At 40.5% G+C, this 22,886-nt stretch overlaps 1 protein-coding gene across 1 annotated transcript; it reads left to right on the plus strand.

The window, feature by feature from the left end:
* Window positions 1-21,483, plus strand: SEC24A (SEC24 homolog A, COPII coat complex component). The gene is made up of 23 exons (XM_038149939.1): window positions 1-155; window positions 4,901-5,422; window positions 6,809-6,967; window positions 8,656-8,733; window positions 9,052-9,218; window positions 9,821-9,993; window positions 10,970-11,072; window positions 11,876-12,002; window positions 12,335-12,444; window positions 12,826-12,938; window positions 13,585-13,703; window positions 14,346-14,401; window positions 14,717-14,923; window positions 15,214-15,334; window positions 15,890-16,048; window positions 16,545-16,718; window positions 16,803-16,913; window positions 17,690-17,865; window positions 18,860-18,997; window positions 19,669-19,773; window positions 19,917-20,009; window positions 20,515-20,618; window positions 21,025-21,483. The coding sequence occupies exons 1-23, from the start codon at window positions 107-109 to the stop codon at window positions 21,137-21,139; spliced, it is 3,279 nt and encodes a 1,092-aa protein (XP_038005867.1). The 5' UTR covers window positions 1-106; the 3' UTR covers window positions 21,140-21,483.
* Window positions 21,484-22,886: the final 1,403 nt, after the last annotated feature.

The raw sequence follows: 22,886 nt of genomic DNA on the forward strand, positions 1-22,886 counted from the left end.
TGTCCGCAGTGCGGCTGCGCGCGCCGCCCGGCAGTTCCGGTGGGTCCGTCCCCCCCGCCCGGGCCGGCGCCGCCACACGGGCGGCACCGAGCGCACCGGCCGCGCCATGGCCCAGCCCGCCGGGGCGCCCGCCGGCCAGCAGCCCTACAGCAACGGTGAGTGCGGGGCAGCCTCGCGGGGCTCGGCGCGGGATAGGGCCTGGCGGGGACGGCTCCCGCCGCGGGGCGCTTCCCCCGGGCCCAGGCCGCCCTTCGCCCCGGGACAGCGGGGGCCGGGGCCGGTGCCCGCGGGCAGAGCGCGGGGAGGGGGTTCTGGGGACGGCCCGTTCGCTGCCCGGGTCGCTGGGTCACACCCGGCTGAGCTCGGCCGTGCCCTCCGGGCGGCCCGGGGCGAAACGCGGCTGAACTGGGGAGGGGAGCGGGAACGGAGCGGCGGCGGAGCCGGCTCCTGCCGGGACCCCGGGAGCGGCCTGCGCCGGGGCAGCGCGGCGAGGTGCTGTCAGCCCGGGCCCTGCCGCAGGTGTCACTGAGGAAAGCACAGAGCGGCTCATTAGGCAGAATAAATCTTCATTGTGATTTATTCTAATGGCAGAAGTACCCCAGAGTACATCTGTCTGCCGGTACGAAGGACAGCGTCTTCAGAGAGCCCGTGTCTGTGCTGCCGGGCCAACACGCGCGGCTCGAGCTGGCCCGGACCGTCCCTTAGCCCGGGTGGGTCCCTGTGGGTGACACGGGTGACACAGCCGAGGTTTGACCCTTTGGAACGGGGCTGTACATGTGGCACCGTGGTTATCGCTGAGCTCAGCCTGCGGCGCTGCGGGGCTTCCTTATCTTGTCATTCTCGTAAAGCCGGCATTATCTGGTTCTGTGTGCTGCGAACTGGCAAAGTCTTGATTACTTTCTTTCCCTCAAAATGTATTCCTTTACAACGAGATTCTGAAGGTGCAGCTGAGCTTACTAGCCGGTGTTTTAATATAGGAATAAAAAATTCAGGGCCAGCCTTGTCTCTGTGTCTGTTTTTATTGCATGTGTGCAAATCTGTGCTGATGGAAGTGTCTCCTGATTTCACATACACATCCTCTGCACTTGCTTCCTTAATTATACACTTGTGTGTTTCAGTAGCTGTGCTGCATCATAAGCAGTTCAGTTATAATGAGATCTTTTGATTTTTCTTCCCCCTCCTCCTGCTCAGTGTGTTTATTGCTTTTCTTCAAAGTCATCAGCAAAACGACAATTTGCAATTAACTGTGTAGCTGCTTCTAGGGTCAAGGGAGTGGGAAGAGTATGAATATAATGTGGAGAGAGAGGCTCTGTCCTGGAGAGCTTATGGTCTGAGCAGAGGCTGTATGAAGAGAATGTTAGCTAATGGAGTAACTGAGTGGGATGATTTACAGACTGGCATTGCTTTATGTGTGCTCATTTCCCTAGTGTCAGATTAGGCACATAATGGAAGTTATGGAGAGGCAGCTGAGAAAGAGGAATTTCAGGCTGTTCAGCTGTCAGGTGTATGAAAAATAAAGAACTGAAATGTAGAGTTATGCAAATTAAACAGTTGTTATGGTATGTTAGAGATAAGGTTTGGGTTGCTGGCCTTTGAAATAAATCAAATTGTTCAAGCATGGACTGTTCATAGTGTTGTTTAAAATGTATGTTGAGAGGATGCTGTGATCTTTCACCTTTTTACTAACCCCAAAGCTTTATAAAACAGTTTTGGGGGTACTGAGTGCTGAAGTGGTGCTTACAGTGGTCTGTGAGGAAAGAAAACCATCAGCAGGATGATAAATTGTTCTACAGCTCTCAGCCCTTCCTTGCAACTTGTTGCTTGCTGAAGTGTTTGTGGGTAACTCCCTGAGCTCGCGTGTCCGCTAAGGCAGTAAATTGTCACAGCAGCACCGTGTGCTGCCCGGGAAATTGTTTAGCACAGAGCTTTGGGTTGCTTAGCAACAACCTTCCTCTCCTTCATTTCTGTTTGTCTTTTAATAGGACCAGTAGTCTGTACTCATTTAATTGCAGGTGTCTAATTTGCTTTCCAGTTGATAGATCTGAAGTGCAAGCAAGAAGGAGAAACAATTCTTTTAGAATGTTTTGCTCTTCTCATGTGATGCCTTAGCACGGTGCTTTGATGTCATGAGGTGCTTTAGGAGCTGTTGGGTTTGGAATCCAGTGGGTCAGAGTCAGATGAAGTGGACACTGGTGGTGACTGATTCCACAACATCTGTTGGGATGTAACTTTTCAGAATGTTTATCTTTGCATCTCCCTGGAGCTTGGAGAGCTTGTGGCTGGCAAAAGTGATGTGCTGAGTAACTGGCTTGGAGTAGGGGACAGTGAAATTCTGCGTTGTGAAAATACAACTTGGATCCTGGCTGTCCACATGAGTACTTTGACCATTTTAATAAAACCATCAAGCGACCTTCATACATATTCTGGTGCTATTCCTGATCTCTCAGAAACATTGAATGGCCTTATGTTGTTGCAGAGTACACTTTTGCTGTTAATTAGGTGGCCTTTCTTCTGTTACTAATTCATTCTGTGATCTCCAAGTGTTGGCCATTTTGCTGCTGTGCAGGTGAAGTAGCTCTTCAGCCCACACAGAATTCCTTGTTTGTTTCTGGCTTCACAGAATACCAGCAGTGTTTGGGGAAAGCTGCACAGCCTAGATACTCCTTGATGGGTCTCAATGAAGAGGTCCAGTCAAGATGGGGATCTGGCTGCAACCAAACAGCGAGTCCTGAAAAGTTTTTGTGCACTGTGAAACTCTTTCTAAAGGGGTTTTGTCCCTTAGTGCTGTTTCTATAGCTTTTTTTGGCAGCTTAGGGCAGACTTGTCTTGGAAACATGAACTGTTACATGAGGATGTCAAGACTTTTCATTGTGTGCTTCTGACTTTAAAAATAAAAATTGAAGTTGGAACATTGTTCTGTGGTGAATTTGATTTATATTTTTACATAAAGTGCCATAGAAAATACCAAGTAGGTCAGTTTTTGATATCACTTCACTTCCACTGTTTTACCCTCAAGCAGGGAAAACAGTGCATAAGGGGGCAATCCAAATACTCTGATTTCTGCCTGGGATAGAGTCATGCCCTAAGGTGAAAAATCAAGTTATTAAATCAATTTGTATTTGTTTTGTATTTTTCCTACAGTTTTTAGTGATGATGTTATATCAGTGTTTGTGCAGATGCAGTCAGAAGGTGTGATAAGAATTCATAATTTTTAAAGTTATCAAGTTAAATTGCCAGTAGGGTTTGTAAATCAGTTGTTGGAAACCCATCTGATACACTGCAGGGTAGTTTTTGAAGGTTACTCATAACTGTAAATGTTCTCATCTTGGTGAGCTTTTTCTTTAAACACCTTTGATGTTAGAGAATTATTAATTGCAAATATCTAAGAGCAGCTTTGTAAGGACAGTAGGGTATAACTGGATTTCCTAACTGAATGATAAATTGCAGGTTGAAATTAATGGTTGGAGAATAATATGGGTGTGTACCTTTTATGCACAAAGAAGAGGCAGTGAGGATGAGATCACTGTAGTGGTTATATGGACCTGTGCAATATTCAGTGAATTAACAGCTGTGTGTGACCCAGAGCCTAAGGTTTTCTAGGGAATGAGGAGCTGAATGATCAGTGCAGTGTTTGTCCTAACTAAGGATTTCAGTGTATTCTGCATTTAGCTTAATTTATTGTCAGAAATGTGTGAGTTACTTTATCTTGGAAATGTGAACTTGCTCATCTTTCAGAATTTAACTGTTACTTTCCAATAGGAAACCAGTCATCTTTTTTTTTAATGTGTAGCTGTGTGTGTGGAATGTCTCCAGTATCTAAGCTGTGTTTTTAGGGGATGAGGAGAGCCACGATGTGACTGGCTGAACTGAATGGTACAACACTAGAAAGTGTTTTGGTAGTTGTGAAGGAGTCACAGCTGGCTGTGGCCTGCAGCATCTAGTGTGTTCTGCTCAGAAGGATTTCACTCGGAAATTGATAGTCTCTCTTCAGCATGTCCATTTTGTGGCAATGGTATGAACAATCTGTAGTAGTAACTTTCTTGATGGAGCTCTTATTGCACTGGAAATCCCATGGGATTCTGTCAGCCTGTTCCTCTGTAAAGCAGAAATCTGATGATGTTCTTGCCTGCATGGTTTACTCTTTGGAGAGTTATTAACCTTTTTTTTTAAGTTTTTTTTTTCCTTCAAATGAGTAAACCTTATTTCATATATACCGACCAACATATGCATAAAGAGCATCATCAACCTGTCAAGTTTTTTTTTCCTGACTGATGAATTATTTTATGATAAACTTACCCTTCATTCTGTGTTGGTGACCAGCTGGCCACTCACATGAGCCGTGTGTGTACTAATAGTTCTCATACTAAAATTAACTGCAGAAACTTTCACAGATTAACTCAGTCACTTGAGAAGTGGTGTGGTGACCTATGCTGGCACTTGGCTGGCGGTGTCATCGTGGTAAGCTGACGTGGAGGCTGGTGTCAGCCATCGTGTGAAATGGAGATCTTACGCAATGGATCTTCCACTTTCGGTCTGCTTGCGTGTGCTACTGCCAGTGCTGTGGGACAGTGCTCCTCTGTGGGCAGCTTGCTTTTGTGGGTTTCTGAGGACTGGAGAGAGATCCTGTGTGAGTTTCAGTCCAGAAGCATTGACGGTACTGGAATGCTTAGTGGTTTCAAGGTTACTGTAAAACAAAACAAAGATGTAAGTGTCAATAGCGAAATACTGCTGAATTCATGTCCCTTGCAGTAGTACTTCTGTCACACCTAATGGTTTAAATTAAAAATGGCTTAGACACTAGTAAAATCCTAAGCAAAGACATTCACAGGAACATCTTTTATTTTCAGAAGTGATACACAACACTGACTTCCTAAAGAGTGTAGTTTTTTTCTCATTCCAGGCCCTGTCCAGAATCAGCTGATGCATTCCCCAGACGGCCAGGGATACAGCCCTGCAGTTCCAGGATCGTACTCCCATCAGATGCCAGCGAAGGTTCCTCCACATCAGTCTTCGGGACAGTACAGCTATAGTGGCTCTCAGAATGTTTCTCAATTAAACAACTACCAAGGACCTGGCCAGACTCTCAACAGACCACCAGTGGCAGCTTTCTCCGGGTCACCAGTACAACAGCCAGGTCCCGTTCCACAAGTGCTGCCACCTGCATTACAGAACTCAGCTGCTGTATCATGTGCTGGGAGCTTTCCTCCTGGAGCCAGCCCACCGGTGCTTTCAAACTGGCAGTACAGCCAGACTCCTGTGAGTCAGCCCCTTGGGGCTCAAACAAGCCATTTGGCTCATGTGCCTGGGACAGGGTCAGCTCAGCCACCATCATCATTACCAGGGAGTACAAATCCTGCAGGGAGTTATCAATATGCTGCTTCTCCTGGGGCTCCTCCACTGCAGAACAGCTACATGAAGCCAGGTAATCAGAACTTTGTGATATTCTACCAATGGCTGTTTTTCAATGACCTTTTAACATAATGAGTATAGAACGGACTCTGCAGTGACATTTTGCTTTGTAAGATTGTTAAAGCAGATGCACCCATCAGAAATACCTGGATGCTTTCTTTGGGTTAGAAATGAAAGTTCTGTGCCCAGGGTGGGTGTTTCAGCTGGCTGGAGCAGGTAACTCCTGAATGGTGTCCCATCGTTTTGGGATGCTGTGTGTGGGTGATGCTGTTTCTGTGATCTAGACCATTTCCTGGGGTAGCTGTTGGAGCGTTAGTATGTTTCAGTCCAGGACTTCACCATTGAAAACTAGCTCTATTTAGTGAGCATGGTCAGTAACCACTTGATTCAGGTAATTTTCTGAATAGCTTATCAGGTTGATGCAAGTAACTGGAGCACAGCCTGGAAACTGAAAAGCATTCTCTGCTGTTGAAATAGAGGTCAGTTCAATGGAAAGCTTCCTTCCCCCAAACTTGTAATTTTCACATTTAATGATAATTGTCAGTCTTCAGAAAGTACTCTAAAAGTGGGAGACTTTGCTCCTGCTGCTTTACTGCTGGTATATGCAATGGTAAAAGCTTTTCTAATACAAAATAGGTCTATTGTGCAACTTGTGATTGTTGTGGAAACACGGTTAATACTCGAGTTTCTCTTTGCCAAACTGCTGTATGTTCGTTTTTTTCTCACTAAGCATGCAAACAGGACTTATGTACAGAAATACTTTCCATCTAAAAGCTAATAGTTTTTCTTGTTAAGCACTTTTAGCCTCATTAGAGATTTTTATTTATGCTAGTTTTTTTGTTGTATGCCTGCCTAATTTTCTTATGCTGTTCAAAATGTCTTAAGCTTGCAAAATTTATTGAACTGTTTCTGGCACGTAATTGGAATGAACAGTTAGTAGTTTGGAATTAGTAAGGAAAATGCAGAGAAATTTTGGAAAGTGGCATATGAAATGAGAGCAAGTGTTTGGAATAAGTAATTTTTATATCCATTCAATCCTCCTGAGCCATTTCCCTGGGTTGTTTTTTTTTTGTTTTTAAAACAATGATCACTTGTAATTAAAACTTGTTTGGTGATTATTCCAGATTTGGTTATAGAGTTGGGATATTTTCTGTACATCTTGAAATTCTTGCCAACAATAGCAACAAAAAGCTGAAAGAGGTCAGTAAATGCAGGAACCCAGAATGAGAAATTAACATGAAGTTGTGACCCTCTACCCACATGTTAGGATTATATCTCATGCCGTTCATCCTCTGAATAACAAAAATATTTAGAATTCAGTCTGTGCATTTTTGTAACAAAACTTTTGTGATTTTTTTCAGCTGGGTTAAACTGCTCCTAAAAGTTAATCTCTTTATAGGATCTGCACCTGCACCAGTGACTCAGCCTTTAACTCCGCTCCACCCTCCAAGGCCACCTTTAGGACCTCCACCAGTTGGTGGTCCACCTAGGCCACCAGCAGCAGTAGCAGGACCACCTAGTGCACAGTCTATGCTAAAATCAGCTCCAAACCAAGAAGGTAAGAAACAATTTGCTCTTTATGCTGAATTCCAGCACTGCAACTTGCTGTAATATGCAACCTTTAAAGTCAAGCATGTTGTTCTATTAGAAACTCAGATTGTAAAATTGATACTAATACAGCTAATAGTTTATTCTAAAAAGAGTAGGTAAGGACCCGGAAAGAAGAAAAATTTGTGTAAACAGACATTATAAAGTTTTAAGAAATTAATGGCTGAAAATAGATTTCCAAGTGCTGTTTGACATGGCCATGTCTGCTGTAGTTGGCATTGCTTTTTTCCTTTTGTGTGTTGTAAAGTGATAGGGATCTCATTTCTCTGCATCCCTGACTACTGTTAGGACAGGAATCCATGTATGACTCCCTGTATTGTTCATTCTACAGGGAGAGATAAAATGTGCACCTTGCAATTCCTTGCTATTTATGTAGCTGTACCTTATTCTTCTCTGTGTAAAATCACTGAAATACACATCTTGCGTTTGTTAGCTTTCTGAAGGAAGTTCCTAGAGGCTGTGAAGTGTCAGCTGTTGAGGACAGACACCTGACTTAGTGTCCCCTGTGGGCCATGCACAAATATGCCATTGTTTAAGAACTCCTCAGGGCTCTGTATCAGACAGATTCCAGTTGTTTGGCATTTGGTGCCCATGCTAGATGGGGCATGTGTGAGTTGGCAGCTTTATTTTTACAAACATGGTTCTGTCAAAGCTGTTGGTTCCTTGCATGTTCAGATTGACAGTTTCTCATGTGTGGTAGCTCTGTGAGCACAAGAATAGTATATTCAGACTTAACTTTGTTTGGAATGTATTAAATGCATTAGAAACAGCTTTTGCTTAGAAAATATTTTCTTCATCATGAAAAGAAACATTTCCAGAGCCCTGGAGAGATAAAAATGTTTAGTCTATGAAGCTGGTTGATTGCTGCTAGGAAGATTCAGTGTGTAGTGTAAGTTCCTTTTTTTTGGGTCATCTTTGAAGATTTTAATAAAAAATGGTAATAAAAATAGAGTACCTACTTGTCCTTAGCAATATATAGTTGTGTTAGTATATTTAGACATAGTTGGCTTACCAAAAACTGTCCTTTGGGAGCACTCTCTGAGTCTCAAGGTTTTTCCTATCTTAGATTGAATTTCTGTCTTGACTGGTATGTGACTGTGTCACAGCTGTTGCTGTCTGGTGAGCAGTAGTGAACTAAATGTGTAAGTGTAGGGAATCTGGTGTTTCTGTGAATTATCAGGGGGAAAAGTTCTTCAGGGTTAAGCTGAAGCTTACTTGGAAACTGAAGCTACAGGTGACTTGGGAAACTACAGCCTAATGAGGCTTCCTCTGCTGAGGAGGGAGCATCCCCTGACCCTCTGCTGCATGTTGGCTTGGAAGCTATGGGAAATCCCTAATTGGAAGGAGTCACAAAAGATTATTCAACCAGAACTGGAGGGACTTGCATTTTCTTTAAAAAAAAAAATTGTGATGTTTTATGAATGTCCTTTGTTGAGGTCACATCTGCAAGGGACGTGTGTGTGAGAAAGAGGACAAAGTGTATATTTAATTCAGTTTCATCCTGGGTCAAAACCAAAGTAGATTCAAACTATGCTTATCTTAATATTCATCCAGCAAGTAGGATATTTTTTGCAGTTACCTCATTAAAACTTCTTCAGAACTTGTGCAAATTTTTCCTGTGGTTGTTTTTCTTTAAAGGTGATGCCAGATCTGCTGCCAGTGATGGGTCTGTGGTGCAAAACAGCTACGATGCAATTGAAGGTGGTGGCCTCATGGGTAAGGCTTTGGGAGTAAAAATGGTTGTTATTATTATGGAACTTTTAAGAGTCTGGGAAAGATAGAAGTTGAAGCATTTGTGTACAAACATATGTACTTAGTTCAATGCCTGTCTTGAAGCTAAATGTGAAATTTGAAGCATTGACAGTTGGCATGTGTTTGCCTGTGATATGTAAAGTAGGTGAGAGCTCTTTGCAAAGTTGACAGCAGCTGTATTTTTTATACTTAGACACTAAACAGGTAGCTCTCCTGTTGTACTAATGCCTCAAGTAAGATACAGTTCTTCAGCAATTAAGTATCTGTCTACTCTGCTTCCAGCAACTCCACATCATTCTCCTGCAGCCCCGAATCTTAAGATGAATAGAAGTGTTGGGTATTCTTACCCTGCCTTACCTCCAGGCTACCAACACACTTCTCCACCTGGAGCACCAGGAATGAATGCATCTGCTCTGCAGTACCCAGATGGATCAAAACATTTCCACCAGGTAAAGGTTGTCTGGTTTCTATCTCAGTGCTACCTCTGGTGGGGGCGTGTGGATGAAGAATAGTGGTGGTTGGTAGGTGTTGTACATCCCTAGGATGCTGCTTCTTTTGTTCCCTCTTTGGGCACCATTTGTTCAAGAGGACAGACATAGCCCGGAATTAATGCTTTTGCCTGTGCCTTGGTACCAGTTTGGAAAAGCTGTGTGCCAGCTCTTTGTGAAGTGTTCCACCCTCAAATCTGTTCAGGATGTTTCTTTTGAAACTTTGAGCTGCTTTTGGCATGTTTCTCTTCCGTGGCTTTGTTATTGTTAGCTGAAGTGCTTGGTTTTTCTTTCCGTGAACTTTCAAAGTGAACTGACCAACACTTTCACCAGCTGAGCCTCTGTATTTCAGAAGTTTTATATGCAATTTATCCTTTTTTCCTCTGTTATGTTACATACATAAGTCAAGTTCATGTAACAACCAGCATTTCTAAATATATTGATACAATGGCAGTTAGCACATGAGCAAGGCAAACTGGAAGGGATATAGATGTGGTTTTAAATAGACCATGGGTTTCATCCAAGTAGTTTGTGCTAATTTGTGAAATTTGATTTGACTCTAGCCTGCCCTGGGGACTAATCACTTAACTGCTTCAATGGCTGGCCTGAGTCTGCAGCAGGAAGGGTTAAGACCTGTGAATCTTCTTCAAGAAAGAAATATTCTTCCTACCACCCTTTTGAAGGCTCCTGTTCCCAACTTGCATGAAGACATCCAGAAGCTCAACTGCAATCCTGAGTAAGATTATGCATTTGCTGTAATGCATCAAATTAGATAGAAATGTAAATTCCTGCTTATAAATATAATTTCATAAAATATTTTCTTAGTTTTATGAGTAGAAAATGTTGAAAATGGGCTTCACTGTTACAATAAAGGCAGTAAGTGTGTTTAACTTTGAAGAGGGGAAAATCATCTTTGTAGATAGTATGAGGAAAGATTAGTTAACAAGGCAGCTATAGATAGGTTCAGTATGAAAGTTTTATGACTGGCAGTGAGTATGGAGGAGAAGATATAAAATAGCAGTTAATTCATTCAGGTGAGGTACACCAAAAAGATTGTGCCTAAAGAAACATGGGTGACCTCTGTATTGAAAATTAACCATTTAAAACAATGGAGTAAATGACATTTCAAACGAGACTGGCAGTTGGTTAATCAGTTACTCTCTCTGAGGAGACCAACCAAACTGTGTATAGCCAGGGACTTCTGCTTTGCAAATATTTTTATGGTAGATAAAGGAAATAACAGTGCCTTTGTGACGTTGTTCATGCAAACAAGCTGGACAGGATTTGCAAAACTGCCACATACATCTGCACCTTGTAGAAGCTGCTGAGTGCTCAAGACTCAGAAAATCATTGTGGGATTGTTTATTGTTACTATGTTTCTAAAACCACCTTTTAACCATTGCTGGTTCTGACTTATTCCAAAATAACATTTAGTATATAAAGATTTGGTGCAGCTTTGAATATTGTTAGGCTTAGCTTTAACTTGAGTGACTAAAATGACAGTTCTGTGTAAAGAGCATTTGTATAAAATAAGAACTCTAAGTATGTACTGTAGGTCAAGCTCAGACAGAAACAAAATGATTTGACAGAGATAGAGATCTTCCATCTGGAAACAGAAATTCACCATGAACAGCTCTAGAAAAATATACTGTACTACTGAAATCATAATTTATTTGAAAGCCTCTGAAAATAACCCTTTGTCATCCATGTAGGTTGTTCCGCTGTACCCTGACTAACATTCCTCAAACTCAGGCCTTATTGAATAAAGCCAAACTTCCTTTGGGGCTGCTGCTTCATCCTTTCAAAGACTTATCGGTATGAGAAATATTCAAAACTTTACATGCTGAAATATCAACCATGCCTTTACTAGAGTCCAGACGATGGACAGTGAATTATAAAAGAAGGACAGGTGTCTCAGCCCAGAAGAATTACCATAGTAACTGACAGTTCCTTATTCCATACAGATTGCTGTAATTTTTCTCAATTATTTCTCCCTACCTTCAGGTCTCACTTCTTAATAAAAAAGAAAACCTCCCAAACCTCAAAAACCCAAAAGCTTAAAAAGCTTAAAGGCAGCACAGAATTTGGACTGTGATAGAAGACAGCACCTAAATTCCAGGTTGTCATGTATCAGTTGTAGATATTCATTTCAAACCTAGTACTAATTCTAAACTCAAGACTTGACAAAGTTGAAGGAGTTTGGATGTCATGAAATAGCCAGAAGACTTTGAATTTAGCAATGTCTTTCTTAAACCTTGAGTTTTTTTTCTCAGTTTAATTGATTTTTCAAAGATGTGGGCTTTCCCCCCCCCCCCTGTTTTTTGATCTCTGTTGGGTGCAGGGCTTGATCTTAAACCATCAGTGTGAAATTCAAGAATTTAGAGGCTTGGAAAGGGAATCCACACAGTCAAATTTGTTAGAGCCCAGTTCCTACCTGTCTTAATAAGGAATTGCTGTGATGGATGCAGAATAAGTGATGCTGGGAGGATGCAGAAGTACTCCTTCTTTCAACAAGGATGCTTTGCCTCACTGGGCAGCACAGTGTGGGTGGTGTTGTTAGCACAGATGAACAGCTGCAGGGTGAGGATGCTTTAAAACAGGAAGCTTTTTTTTTCCAGCAATTGCCAGTGGTCACTTCCAGTATTATTGTGAGATGCCGCTCCTGCCGGACGTACATCAACCCCTTTGTCAGCTTCCTAGACCAAAGGAGGTGGAAATGCAATTTGTGCTATAGAGTCAATGATGGTAAGTTTTAGATGTGCTTGAAAGTGCTGCAATTAAATTTTCCCACCTTGGCCTTTGAGACTGGAGTGTTGTTGGCCACATCAGTAGGGGGGTTGTTGTCAGTCTTGCTGGGAGTCATGAGAAATGCTTCCCAGTGACAGTGGTGTCCCTGAAGAAACATGATGAGCCCAAGTAGTCCCTCACAGTACCCTTGCACAAGTGTAAGAGCTCCACTGCCTGGTGTAGTTCTCCATGTGTGGCCCAAAAGCCACAAAAGAGTTGATATATTTGTGTTAAAATGCAGCACAGCCAGTACTAGTGTGAAATGCTAATATATAAACTTATCTGCATAGTTCCTGAAGAATTCCTGTATAATCCTGTGACAAGAGTTTATGGAGAACCTCATAAAAGACCTGAAGTCCAGAATGCTACTATTGAGTTTATGGCTCCATCTGAATACATGGTAAGGCTTTATTTACTTTTACTTATTCTCTCCCTTTGTTTTATTTTCAGAGGGAAGTCAGAGAAAGCTTTGTTTCAGAGGGTGCTTTCCAGTTCAGTAGAACAGCTGTTGCCTTAAGGAGTGTATCTGAGAACTCATGGGGAGGACCTCAGAGAGTTCACTTCTAAACATTTATGATGTCAAAGTTGTTCTGTATTTGGAATATGTAGGTATCTTTGGAAGAAAACTAGAATTCTGGTATTACCAAATAAGAGGCAAATGCATTCAGAAATTTTAGCTATCATCTGTGTGCTGTTTTAGCAGTTTAAACGTGCAATAGAATGAATAAACCCATGTAACAAATGCTATTTGAAGATTAAAGGTAATCTTTTCCTTGCTCAGCTGCGTCCACCTCAGCCACCCGTGTACCTCTTTGTGTTTGATGTCTCTCACAATGCAATAGAGACAGGATACTTGAATACAGTCTGCCAGACCTTGTTAGACAATCTTGACTCGTAAGTACTTTTCTCTTAAAATCTCCAATTTTCATTTGTCTTAAGAAACTTGTGGTAGACACCAACATGCCAGTCCTTTCTGCGTGGAAGACAAGTTTCCTAATGTGGGCAAACAATACCATTGGTGTGTTAAAATGTGCCATAAAGCTGTGGTCTTTTTCCCATCACAGCTACACCAGTATAAAAGGTAATTCTGAGGATGATTTTCAGTCTGACTCTTTCCTATATGCTTCATAAATCCCCAAAAGAATGTAAGCATCTTGTTTATCTTTTGAACTGTATTTTTTAAAAGCTGAAATTTAGTTAAGTATTTGCTGGAAAGAGTCATACATCTAATAAACTTCTCATAAAATGAGAACCAACATCAACACTAATTGGGATTTTGCAGTTTATTTATTCCTTTTCTTCCACTTCTGATTACCCTCTTAAGAGGTTTTCACCTGCCTGCTAGGTGATTCTACCATGGGCTCCTTTTTTGTTGTGGTTTTTGTTCTTTCCAAAATGACTTAGTGAAGCTCCTGCAGTCTAGCTGTTAAACTAACTGCTTGGTAACAACCATGGAGAGATGCAGTGGATGTTAAAAAAGAAGAAAAAGCCTGCAGAAATGAAATTTCATCTTGTTGAACACCATATGTCTCGTTTTCAGGCTTCCTGGGAACACTAGAACAAAAATAGGCTTCATAACATTTGACAGCACAATCCATTTCTACAGTCTGCAGGAAGGTCTCTCTCAGCCTCAGATGCTTATAGTTTCAGATATTGAAGGTATGCAAAAATAATTTCTGTGATCAGTACCTATTAGTGACTTCTGGTTATGACAGCCTTTAAAAATATATATCTGGTGGGAGTTTCTGGATCACACCATTAGGCTCTCTAGTAATGGCTTTAGAAGTGCCATATGTGTGAGTTTGTTTATGAAGACATCTCCCTGATGTCTGAGCAACGCTGCGGCTGCTCATGACTTCAAACATGAAGACAGCTTTCCTAACTTCTAGTTTAATTTGTACAAATCTCTAGATTCCTCTGGAAATCCCAAATACTGATGCTAGATACCTTTCTATAGATTTTCTTGTGGCTGGTGCTTAGTGCTTATCCTTCTGCCTTTTGTTTCAAATCACCTTTCACTGGATATTAATGGACAGGGTAGAATGAACACTGGAAATATTTGCTATGTGATTTTATTTAATAGTCTTGATTATCCTTCAGCCCTGTTGATTGCTGCTCTAACACGGGATTCTAGCCACAGGAATTCTTAGGAGAAAAAAAAAATCCACATAATTATGTTTACAGGGGTTAATACACTGATACTGTGTATTTTTTTCCAATGAGTATGATGGTTGGCAGATAAAGTCAGGGAAAGCTTGATGTGTTTTTAAAAGATAACTCAAATATTTTTTTCCCTTTCAGATGTATTTATACCAATGCCAGAAAACTTATTAGTAAATTTGAATGAAAATAAAGAGGTAAGAAGCAAGGAATTTCTTACATAACTAGTGACATTTACATAATTGGGGATATGTTTGGTAATTTTTGATTAATTAATGCTCATTAACACCAGCTGTTCAAATGCCAGGTTTGAGGCAAAAAAAAAGAGGTCTTTTATCTATGTCACTGTAAGTTCTTGCCAACGTGAAACAAGACAGCACTTCAGTTTTTCTAGGACTTTCTCTTTACTACTTTAATATTAGAAGTGTTAATACTTGTGTTCAGCTATTGGATCTATATAAAGTAGAAAACCTTGAAGACTCATGGGCCTAATACTGTTTTCTCACTTGTAGCTAATTCAAGATCTGCTGAAGACATTGCCACAGATGTTTACCAAGTCCCTGGAAACTCAGAGTGCTCTGGGGCCTGCATTACAGGCTGCCTTTAAGCTGATGTCCCCCACTGGAGGTAGAATCACTGTCTTCCAGACACAGCTCCCATCTCTGGGAATGGGAGCACTGAAGTCACGAGAGGAGCCAAACCAAAGAGCAACAGCAAAGGTTAGGAAAGCAGAAAGGTTGAGAGTATTAACAACTCTGTTCTGTGCACGTAGGTGGTTCTGGGATTTCCTCTTCTGGGTTAATTTTGTGCTTGTCTTGCTCCTTCTAAAGTAGCAGGGAAAAAAAAGAAAAACCAAGCAATATAAACACAAATTAAGTACCTGATTTTTTAAAAATAAAATATTTTTAATTAATGATGGAGAATTGATTGTGTCCCTGAAAACAGTCAATAAATGTATGAACAATTTTGAATTTCCTTTGCATTTTGTAATACTCCACTGTGTTAACAGGATATACATCTGACACCATCGACTGATTTTTACAAGAAGTTGGCCTTGGACTGCTCAGGGCAGCAGGTTGCAGTGGATTTATTTCTTCTTAGTGGGCAATATTCTGACTTGGCTTCTCTAGGTAAGTCATATAAAGCTCTTTTGGGGCATGTAACTCTTGTATTTTGAGCAAATGCATAGAATCTACATTAATATTTACTAGATGAACCTGATTTGAATTAATCTAGCGTGTGTCAAGATACAGACTTGTCCTTGCTGAGCAGTGGCAATGAATAGAATGTCACCTTTAAGTCCTGATTTAACCTACCTATTTTCATGTCCTCCCTTAGTGAGTCAGGATCCTTGTGCTACTGATACAAGTAGTGGAAGTAGTTTCTTCCTTTTTTATGCCTTTTTAACCATCAGTGTCATTGCCTTTAGAGCAAGTTTTATTAGCATTTTAATTATTTTTTTCTGTTTAACCAAACTTTCAAGTGACAGCAATTTCAGGTCAATGGAAAATTATTTCACACCTGAAATTTATCACATATTAGAATATACACTTGTAGCTACATCTGTCTCTGTAGGCAGGTGTGTAACTGTGTATTTGAGTGATTTGCAGGTGTGAACAATTTAATACTTCAAACAGCTGCTGCTGCAGTCTTTACACTCTCCAATGTATACGGTTTTGTTTCAGGTTGTATATCAAGGTATTCTGCAGGTAGTGTCTACTACTACCAATCTTACCATCACAAACACAACCCTGTCCAGGTGGAGAAATTGCAAAAGGAACTGAAGCGATATTTAACTAGGAAAATTGGGTTTGAGGCTGTCATGAGGATAAGATGCACCAAAGGTCTGAATTCACCTTCTTAGATTTTTGTGGGGTGGATAAGAGGGAAGTGGGTGTTTGTTGCTCTTTGGGAATGTTTTCATTGGTATTTTAGCTATTTTGTAATGTCAAATGATTAAAAGGCAAAGATCAGAAAAGTAAAATTCAGTACCAGGGATAAGACAATTTTTTTAAGACTGCATTTGCAGTGTGTTTTCTGGCATCCAAGTTCCATTTTATAATGGTCAAAACTGGAAATTTTCCTGAACTATTTCAACAAGGGACTGGTTTTATAATCTAGATACTTTACTACTCTGCATTGCCTTGCTAATTCCCACTTTCTGCCAGGCTTTGTGGATTCTTTGGATGAGTTGTCAATTTGCAGTATTTACCTTTTCTGAAGATAATGTATTTTGAGAGGGAACATTCCAGTACAGTCATAAACATTGATGGCAGGTCTGTATGTGGTGCCTGTACTTCACAGCTATAAAACACAAAGTGAATCATTATTGTCTTGTAGGTCTTTCCATTCATACTTTCCATGGGAACTTCTTTGTGCGATCTACGGACTTGCTGTCATTGCCCAACGTAAACCCCGATGCGGGATACGCTGTGCAGATGTCAGTGGAAGAGAGTCTTACTGATATGCAAGTTGTTTCCTTTCAGTCAGCTCTCCTGTACACCTCCAGCAAAGGTAAGGTTAGATTGGGCCAACAGTGGCATTTGTAGTGTTGCTTCATGAAACGAGTATGGAGGTTACAGGTGTCTTTCCTTGCAGGGGAAAGGCGAATTCGTGTCCACACTATGTGCTTACCTGTTGTCACAACCCTGAGTGAAGTGTACCTAGGGGCAGATGTGCAGGCCATCACAGGGCTCTTGGCCAATATGGGTGAGTGTGCTAAGAGCTTGTTTGGATATGTATGGATTGTATCCTTAAAGGTCTGAACAATAATCCTCTGGATTAGAAGAAAAGATTCTCCCTCATTCTAAGAGTGCTTTTGAAGTTGCAATCCTAAGAGAGTTTTGGTTTTAATGCTTGGCTTAGGTGAAGGATCAGTAGAGCTGTGTGTAATCACCTGGGCTTAGGCTTAGTCTGGTGCATCATCGTGGGCTCCCAGCTTTTTTTCTGATGCACTTCCCCTAGAATGTAGTAAAAGCTTAAGCTGCATCGGCATATATGATAAAGTGAGAGAAGTTAAGTATGTGACCGTATTCCTGCCAAGGGAGGAACCCCTGTGTCGTTGTGATATTTTATGAGAATCCCTTTGCTAGGATTTTCTTCTCCTGAGAAGCTGAAGGGCCTCGGCTTCAAGTGTAAACAATTTGTATCTGCTACTGTGGAATACAGCAGGTGCTTTCTCGACTGGTCAGTGTGGGATGTTTCTACTTGGTGGCCAGTCGAGGAGGCAGCAGCTCTCGGACTCTCTGGGAGTCACAGAACTTTGTTATTCATTCCTTTCTATTCCTGTCTCGCCTTCTGATGATTCTTTTCTCTCTATTCTTTGTAGTACAGTTATAGTGTAGTCTTTTTTAATGTAATATATATCATAATATAATAAACCAGCCTTCTGAAATGGAGTCAAGATTTCTCCTTCACCAAGTCCTAACTGCCCAGAAGACCCACGGTAATACCCCTGTTATGTGAGCCTTGCCCTGTGTTTTCAGCTGTGGACCGCTCCGTCTCCGCCACGCTGAGCGACGCTCGGGACGCCTTGGTCAATGCAGTGATCGATTCTTTGGCTGCTTATCGCTCCTCCGTGCTCAGCATCCAGCAGCCCGGGCTCACAGCTCCCTTCTCCCTGCGGCTCTTCCCACTTTATATACTGGCACTCTTGAAACAGGTAAGAGGGGAAAGGAAGCCAGGCAAGAGGATGATGGTTTGGCAGGTCAGCCTGTAGTAAAAGGACAGTTTTTTGATGAAGAATGATTTAGTTCAAAAGCAGGAGTTTAGAAGTGGGCGTAAAACCAAAAGTATAAATGTTTTAAGCAATGGAAGGGCAAAATAATAAAGACACTGCGTAGTGAAGAGCATGTGTCAGGGTACTGATAGTGTTTTCTCAGGAATCTGAATTTTGTGTGTCTCTGGAAATGTAGATCCACACAGCAGTTCAGTGTGGATTAGAAGAGAGCTGGGTGCGGCAGAGAGGGAGTTGGCTGGCTGTTCTTGCAACAGGTTTAAAGCATTTCACAGTATTTGCTCAGTGTGAGTATTTTTAAATTGAATTATCCTGAACTGATACTAGAAGTCATTTAAGTGTTGGACAAACTGGTTTCTTGTTCAAAAAGAAGTTTTGGATTCATACATCTTGGTTAGGAGTTAACCAGTATGTTCATATTGAGCTTTTTTATGTGAAAGGCTTGATAAGCATTTGATCCAGTCACGTGGGAGGAGTGAGCCCTGCTTGGATTTATAGCTTTTTTTTTTTTTTTTGGTCCCAACAAGCCAGGACTATCTCTTTCTTGTTAATACAGACCTGATATTCTGTACACTGAAGCCAATTGTAAACTGCTCCAATATTTATGCTTTTAAATTTCATCAAGTAGCATTTTTGAGGTGTATGTTAGTATTTCAGGGTGCTTTCATCTCAGCTGTAAGAGAGGATTTGATGGTGCCAGGTCGAGGTTAATTCTAAAATCCAGAAATGGGAGTGAGACTTGTATGGTTTATGTGTGAAACACTGAAGAGAACTATGGAGAAGTAAAATACAATGTGAGAAAAGACTTAGGGTACACCTTTAAAACTCAAGTTAGAAATAAGTAGTAGGTGATGTGTTTTATCCTGCAACTTACCTTGCTTTGCTTTAATGGTTGAACTAAATGCCTGATTGTTTGCAGAAAGCATTTCAAACTGGGACAAACACACGTTTGGATGAACGCATCTTTACCATGTGCCAGGTGAAAAACCAGCCCCTTGTTTACCTCATGCTCATGACACATCCCAGTCTGTACAGAGTCGACACTCTCACAGATGAGGTGAGTCTTGGCCTTGCTGCATAATCTGTTTGATCCCAAAGATCCGTGTGATGTGAAAGTAAATGTGTTAGAAATCTCCTAAGTTTTCCATATTAAAGCTGCACAGCTAAAATTTAATGTTTCATATTCTTCCACTTGTTGCATTTATGCATTTGTTATTTGGAACTGGATTGATGAATTCTGGAGAGAAGCTGTGCTTCGCTATGGATGGATGGGGAAAGTTTTTTCCTAACTTATTTCACCTTTGCCTTGTGTCATTATCTTGTGCTGTAAAATCACATATACATAAAGACATCATCAATAGGTTTTGTCCCTTTGTAGCTTCCTTTATTTTAAAATATCAAGCAGTTTTGAGAACAGGGAATGTTTATGTAAAACCCTGAACAATTTTAGAAATCACGTCTTTGGTAGATAACAAATCAGATATTCCAGTTCTAGAACTAATTAACTAAGATGCATTTGATGACATTCACCCTCTCAAAATAAAACATTCAGATTTATTAGTAAATTACTAATTAATAAAGTAAATTACCACTTTAAGTATGGCTTGAGCTAAACTGAGAAAATGATCCAGTTCCATTGTTCAGTGTAATAGATCCTCCTCTTATTTAGCATTCTGCTCTGTTTTTTTGCATCAAGATGTGAACCACTGTTTTTCATCCTTCTTTTAGGGAGCTCTTAACATAAATGACAGAACTATACCTCAGCCACCCCTTCTCCAGCTGTCAGTAGAGAAGTTGAGTAGGGATGGTGCTTATCTTATGGATGCTGGCTCTGTAAGTTGTGTGGTGGTGGTGGGATATTTAAAAAAGTATCCAAGTTTACTTGGAGTGTTCTTTCTGAGAACACAAAATATGTACAGGACTGCTGAGGTGTGTTTGAGGTTGGATTAATATTGTTATTGATGGGTGTCTTTCAGGTGATGTTTCTGTGGATTGGGAAGAACTGTGGGCAGGGTTTTATCAGCCAAGTCCTTGGAGTTCCAAATTATGGCTCAATACCACAGAATATGGTACGTGCTTCCTCTGCACATCAGTCATACATACAGTGCTGCCAGAGTATCATTTGCATGAGAATTAAAATAACTACTCAGATATTAGCCCTCTAGTGGTATAGATCCAGATCCAAGGAGAGAAATAACTGCTGTTACCTCTTGGAGTTTGTTGTCATGAAGTCACAGTAGGAAGAGGCTGACAATGATTGAGTTTCTCAGAGCTGTGGGAGCAGACTAAGAACGCTTGCAAATAGTGAGCACAGTGGGTTAGTGGGAAATCCTTTCGTTTCTGCAACAAAACAGGAATCAATCACAGCTCAGTCATCACCATTCTGACAGATAATTGCTGGTAGGAGTTTCGTGCTCTTGACTCAAGCCCCTTCAAAGAAGACAAGACTGAAACTATACATCACAAAACGTATCTGTCTGGGTTTTCTCTATACCTAATGAGTTGGGCTAGTTGAAGTGTTTCTTTTCATGTTTTCCATAAAAATTTGTATTAATGAAACCCTTTGGCTTTCAGACACATCTCCCAGAACTCGAAACGGCAGAATCCATCAGAACGCGAACTTTCATTTCTTGGCTGAGAGAACAGAGACCTTTCTTTCCTATACTATATATTATAAAGTAAGTGGTTTTTAACAGTCTTTTTGCTTCTTCAGCTACCTGTTAACAATACATGCTTGGATATCATATACTGAACTTTCTTAATGGAATTCTTAACAATAGTGTGTGCTGTGCCTGACAGATTTGACTACAGATAAGACTTATGAGTTGTCTCCAATTAGAATTTCAAAAGACTAAAAAAGACTAAATGTCACAGAAGAATCTTTAGGTAATGTCAGATAAATGAAGTAAATGCTGGTAAGAGCACTTATTAGGATTAATCACTGCTAAAGGCTATTTGAGATCCTCTTTTCATATGTCCTTAAGCTTTTGAAATGTCTTGTCACTTGACCTGTAACTTTATTCATGAACGGTAGCCCATGGCAAATGTTAATTCCACTCAAACACTTATATTTTTGTTTTTAAGGGATGAGAGTCCATTGAAATCAAGTTTTCTGCAAAATATGATTGAAGACAGAACAGAATCAGCCTTATCATACTATGAATTCCTCCTTCATATACAGCAGCAAGTGAATAAATGAAACACTAGCCTTTGGCTTACTTCTTTAAGGAAAGATTTTGCAGTAAAGAATGATTGTGCTTGTAATATCTTCATTAAATCTGTGGCCTGAGGCAGTTGATGAGAAGTTCTCACTGTGATTTCAACGAACTAAAGCAAATAAAGGACCACATCTGAGAATCAAATGTGCAACTACATAATATTGTACCTTAAAAAAATCAAACTGTTGGAACTGGTTGAGCACCTTTAATTTGCTGCAAATCGTGTTTTTACTGTAAGTAGTTGCAGCATGAAGTACATTTACAAAGGCAATACTGAAAAGGTGAAATACATTTTGTAAAATAAAGAGTTCTTTGTTGTTCAAAATGTATATTTCTGTAACTTTTTTGGTTTGTTTTGTTTTTGGTTTTGTTTTATTTTTTTGTTGCTGCTAGATATAAAACCTCACAATACTGATCATGATTTGCAGGGAAATTCTTTCTAAGTGCATCCAGTGATTACAGACAGAGCATCTCAATGTTCAACTTGATGCTTAAAGTAGCAATGAGAGAAGTGTTCATTGTGAAATGAACAAATGCTTGTGAAGTGTAGAATCCAGTGCTTGGATTGGATTACGGCTAATAGGACTAAAGGTAAGCTTAACCTGGATAAGGTGGCTGAATTTGTTGAAGCTTTTAATAAGTCAGTATTCTAATTTTAAAAACAATGGGGAAGAGTGGGCCCTACATGAGACAGATTTTAAAAAGTTATTGGCTGAGTTGGCAGCAAAAGTAGACTTAGGTAGATTGTTAACTTTGCTGTTCTTCTGTAAAAGGAATAGTTTTAATTTCTATTTATGAATAGTGTGGGAGGGGAAGAGCAAGGAAGGTTATTGGTTTATATTCAGTAGGTTTTTGGCTCTTGTTTATTTAAGTGACTGTTGGGCCCCTCAGATCTGGTGTGTTTCTGAAGCAAGTTTGTTGGCAGCACTTCAGACCAAATGTTGGTCTGCAACACTGAATATTCTGACATCAAAACTGGAAATTATTTTTCCAAGAACAAAATTATAATATTGAATTTGAAGATTTGTATATGGTTGCAGACATGCCTGAAGTTTTCCAAAAAACGGTTTTATGCTGCAGCTGTGTCATGAGCCCATGTCCAAGGCCAGTGTGCACCAAATAAATGCTTTAAATATACTCTGAGATCCTGGCAGAGCTACAGATTGAAGCTGACATCAGACTTGAAGTAAAAACTTATATACAAAAAAATATTTAAATAATTTTATAGAGGTGTATTGATAATTCTTCTGTGTTCAAGATTAAGCTATCATTGATAGCTACCAATGTAAAAAGTATTTAAGTTACTGTATTCCAATGCCCATGGAAGTGTTGCATATGAAAAAATCTTGGTTTGCTTTTTTATTTAATAGTGGTGAACTTAAAGGTCTTTCAAAACCTACTTTCTGGGGCAGGTAACTTGAAGAGGTAAAACACTCGTGAGTGGTCAAATGTACTGTGCTTAGGACGTTTGGAGATAGAAATGTCAGTAGGGTCAACATCTGGGTCAACATTTGCTCCCATTTCAGGCTGTAGCTGCTTGTGATTGTCAGGATTTGCCTCACTTCAGGGGAGAAGTTCCTTGGGAGAAATTGTTCTTGAGCACAAGAAGCTGAAGTTCAGAACAATGGCTAAAACAGCATGAAAAGATTATTATAGAACCAATTTAAGCTTCCCTGTCTGCTGCCTCTGTAGCAAACAGGAATATATTTACTTGAACTGCTTTTCAGA

The sequence above is a fragment of the Motacilla alba genome, chromosome 13, assembly GCF_015832195.1.
Source record: "Motacilla alba alba isolate MOTALB_02 chromosome 13, Motacilla_alba_V1.0_pri, whole genome shotgun sequence".
NCBI classification, from domain to species: domain Eukaryota; kingdom Metazoa; phylum Chordata; class Aves; order Passeriformes; family Motacillidae; genus Motacilla; species Motacilla alba.

Coding starts and splice junctions, on each gene's coding strand:
- SEC24A (XM_038149939.1), top strand. CDS start 107: ATGGCCCAGCCCGCCGGGGCGCCCGCCGGCCAGCAGCCCTACAGCAAC. Junction 5,423..6,808: donor GAACAGCTACATGAAGCCAG/GTAATCAGAACT, acceptor ATCTCTTTATAG/GATCTGCACCTGCACCAGTG. Junction 16,049..16,544: donor GAGGATAAGATGCACCAAAG/GTCTGAATTCAC, acceptor ATTGTCTTGTAG/GTCTTTCCATTCATACTTTC.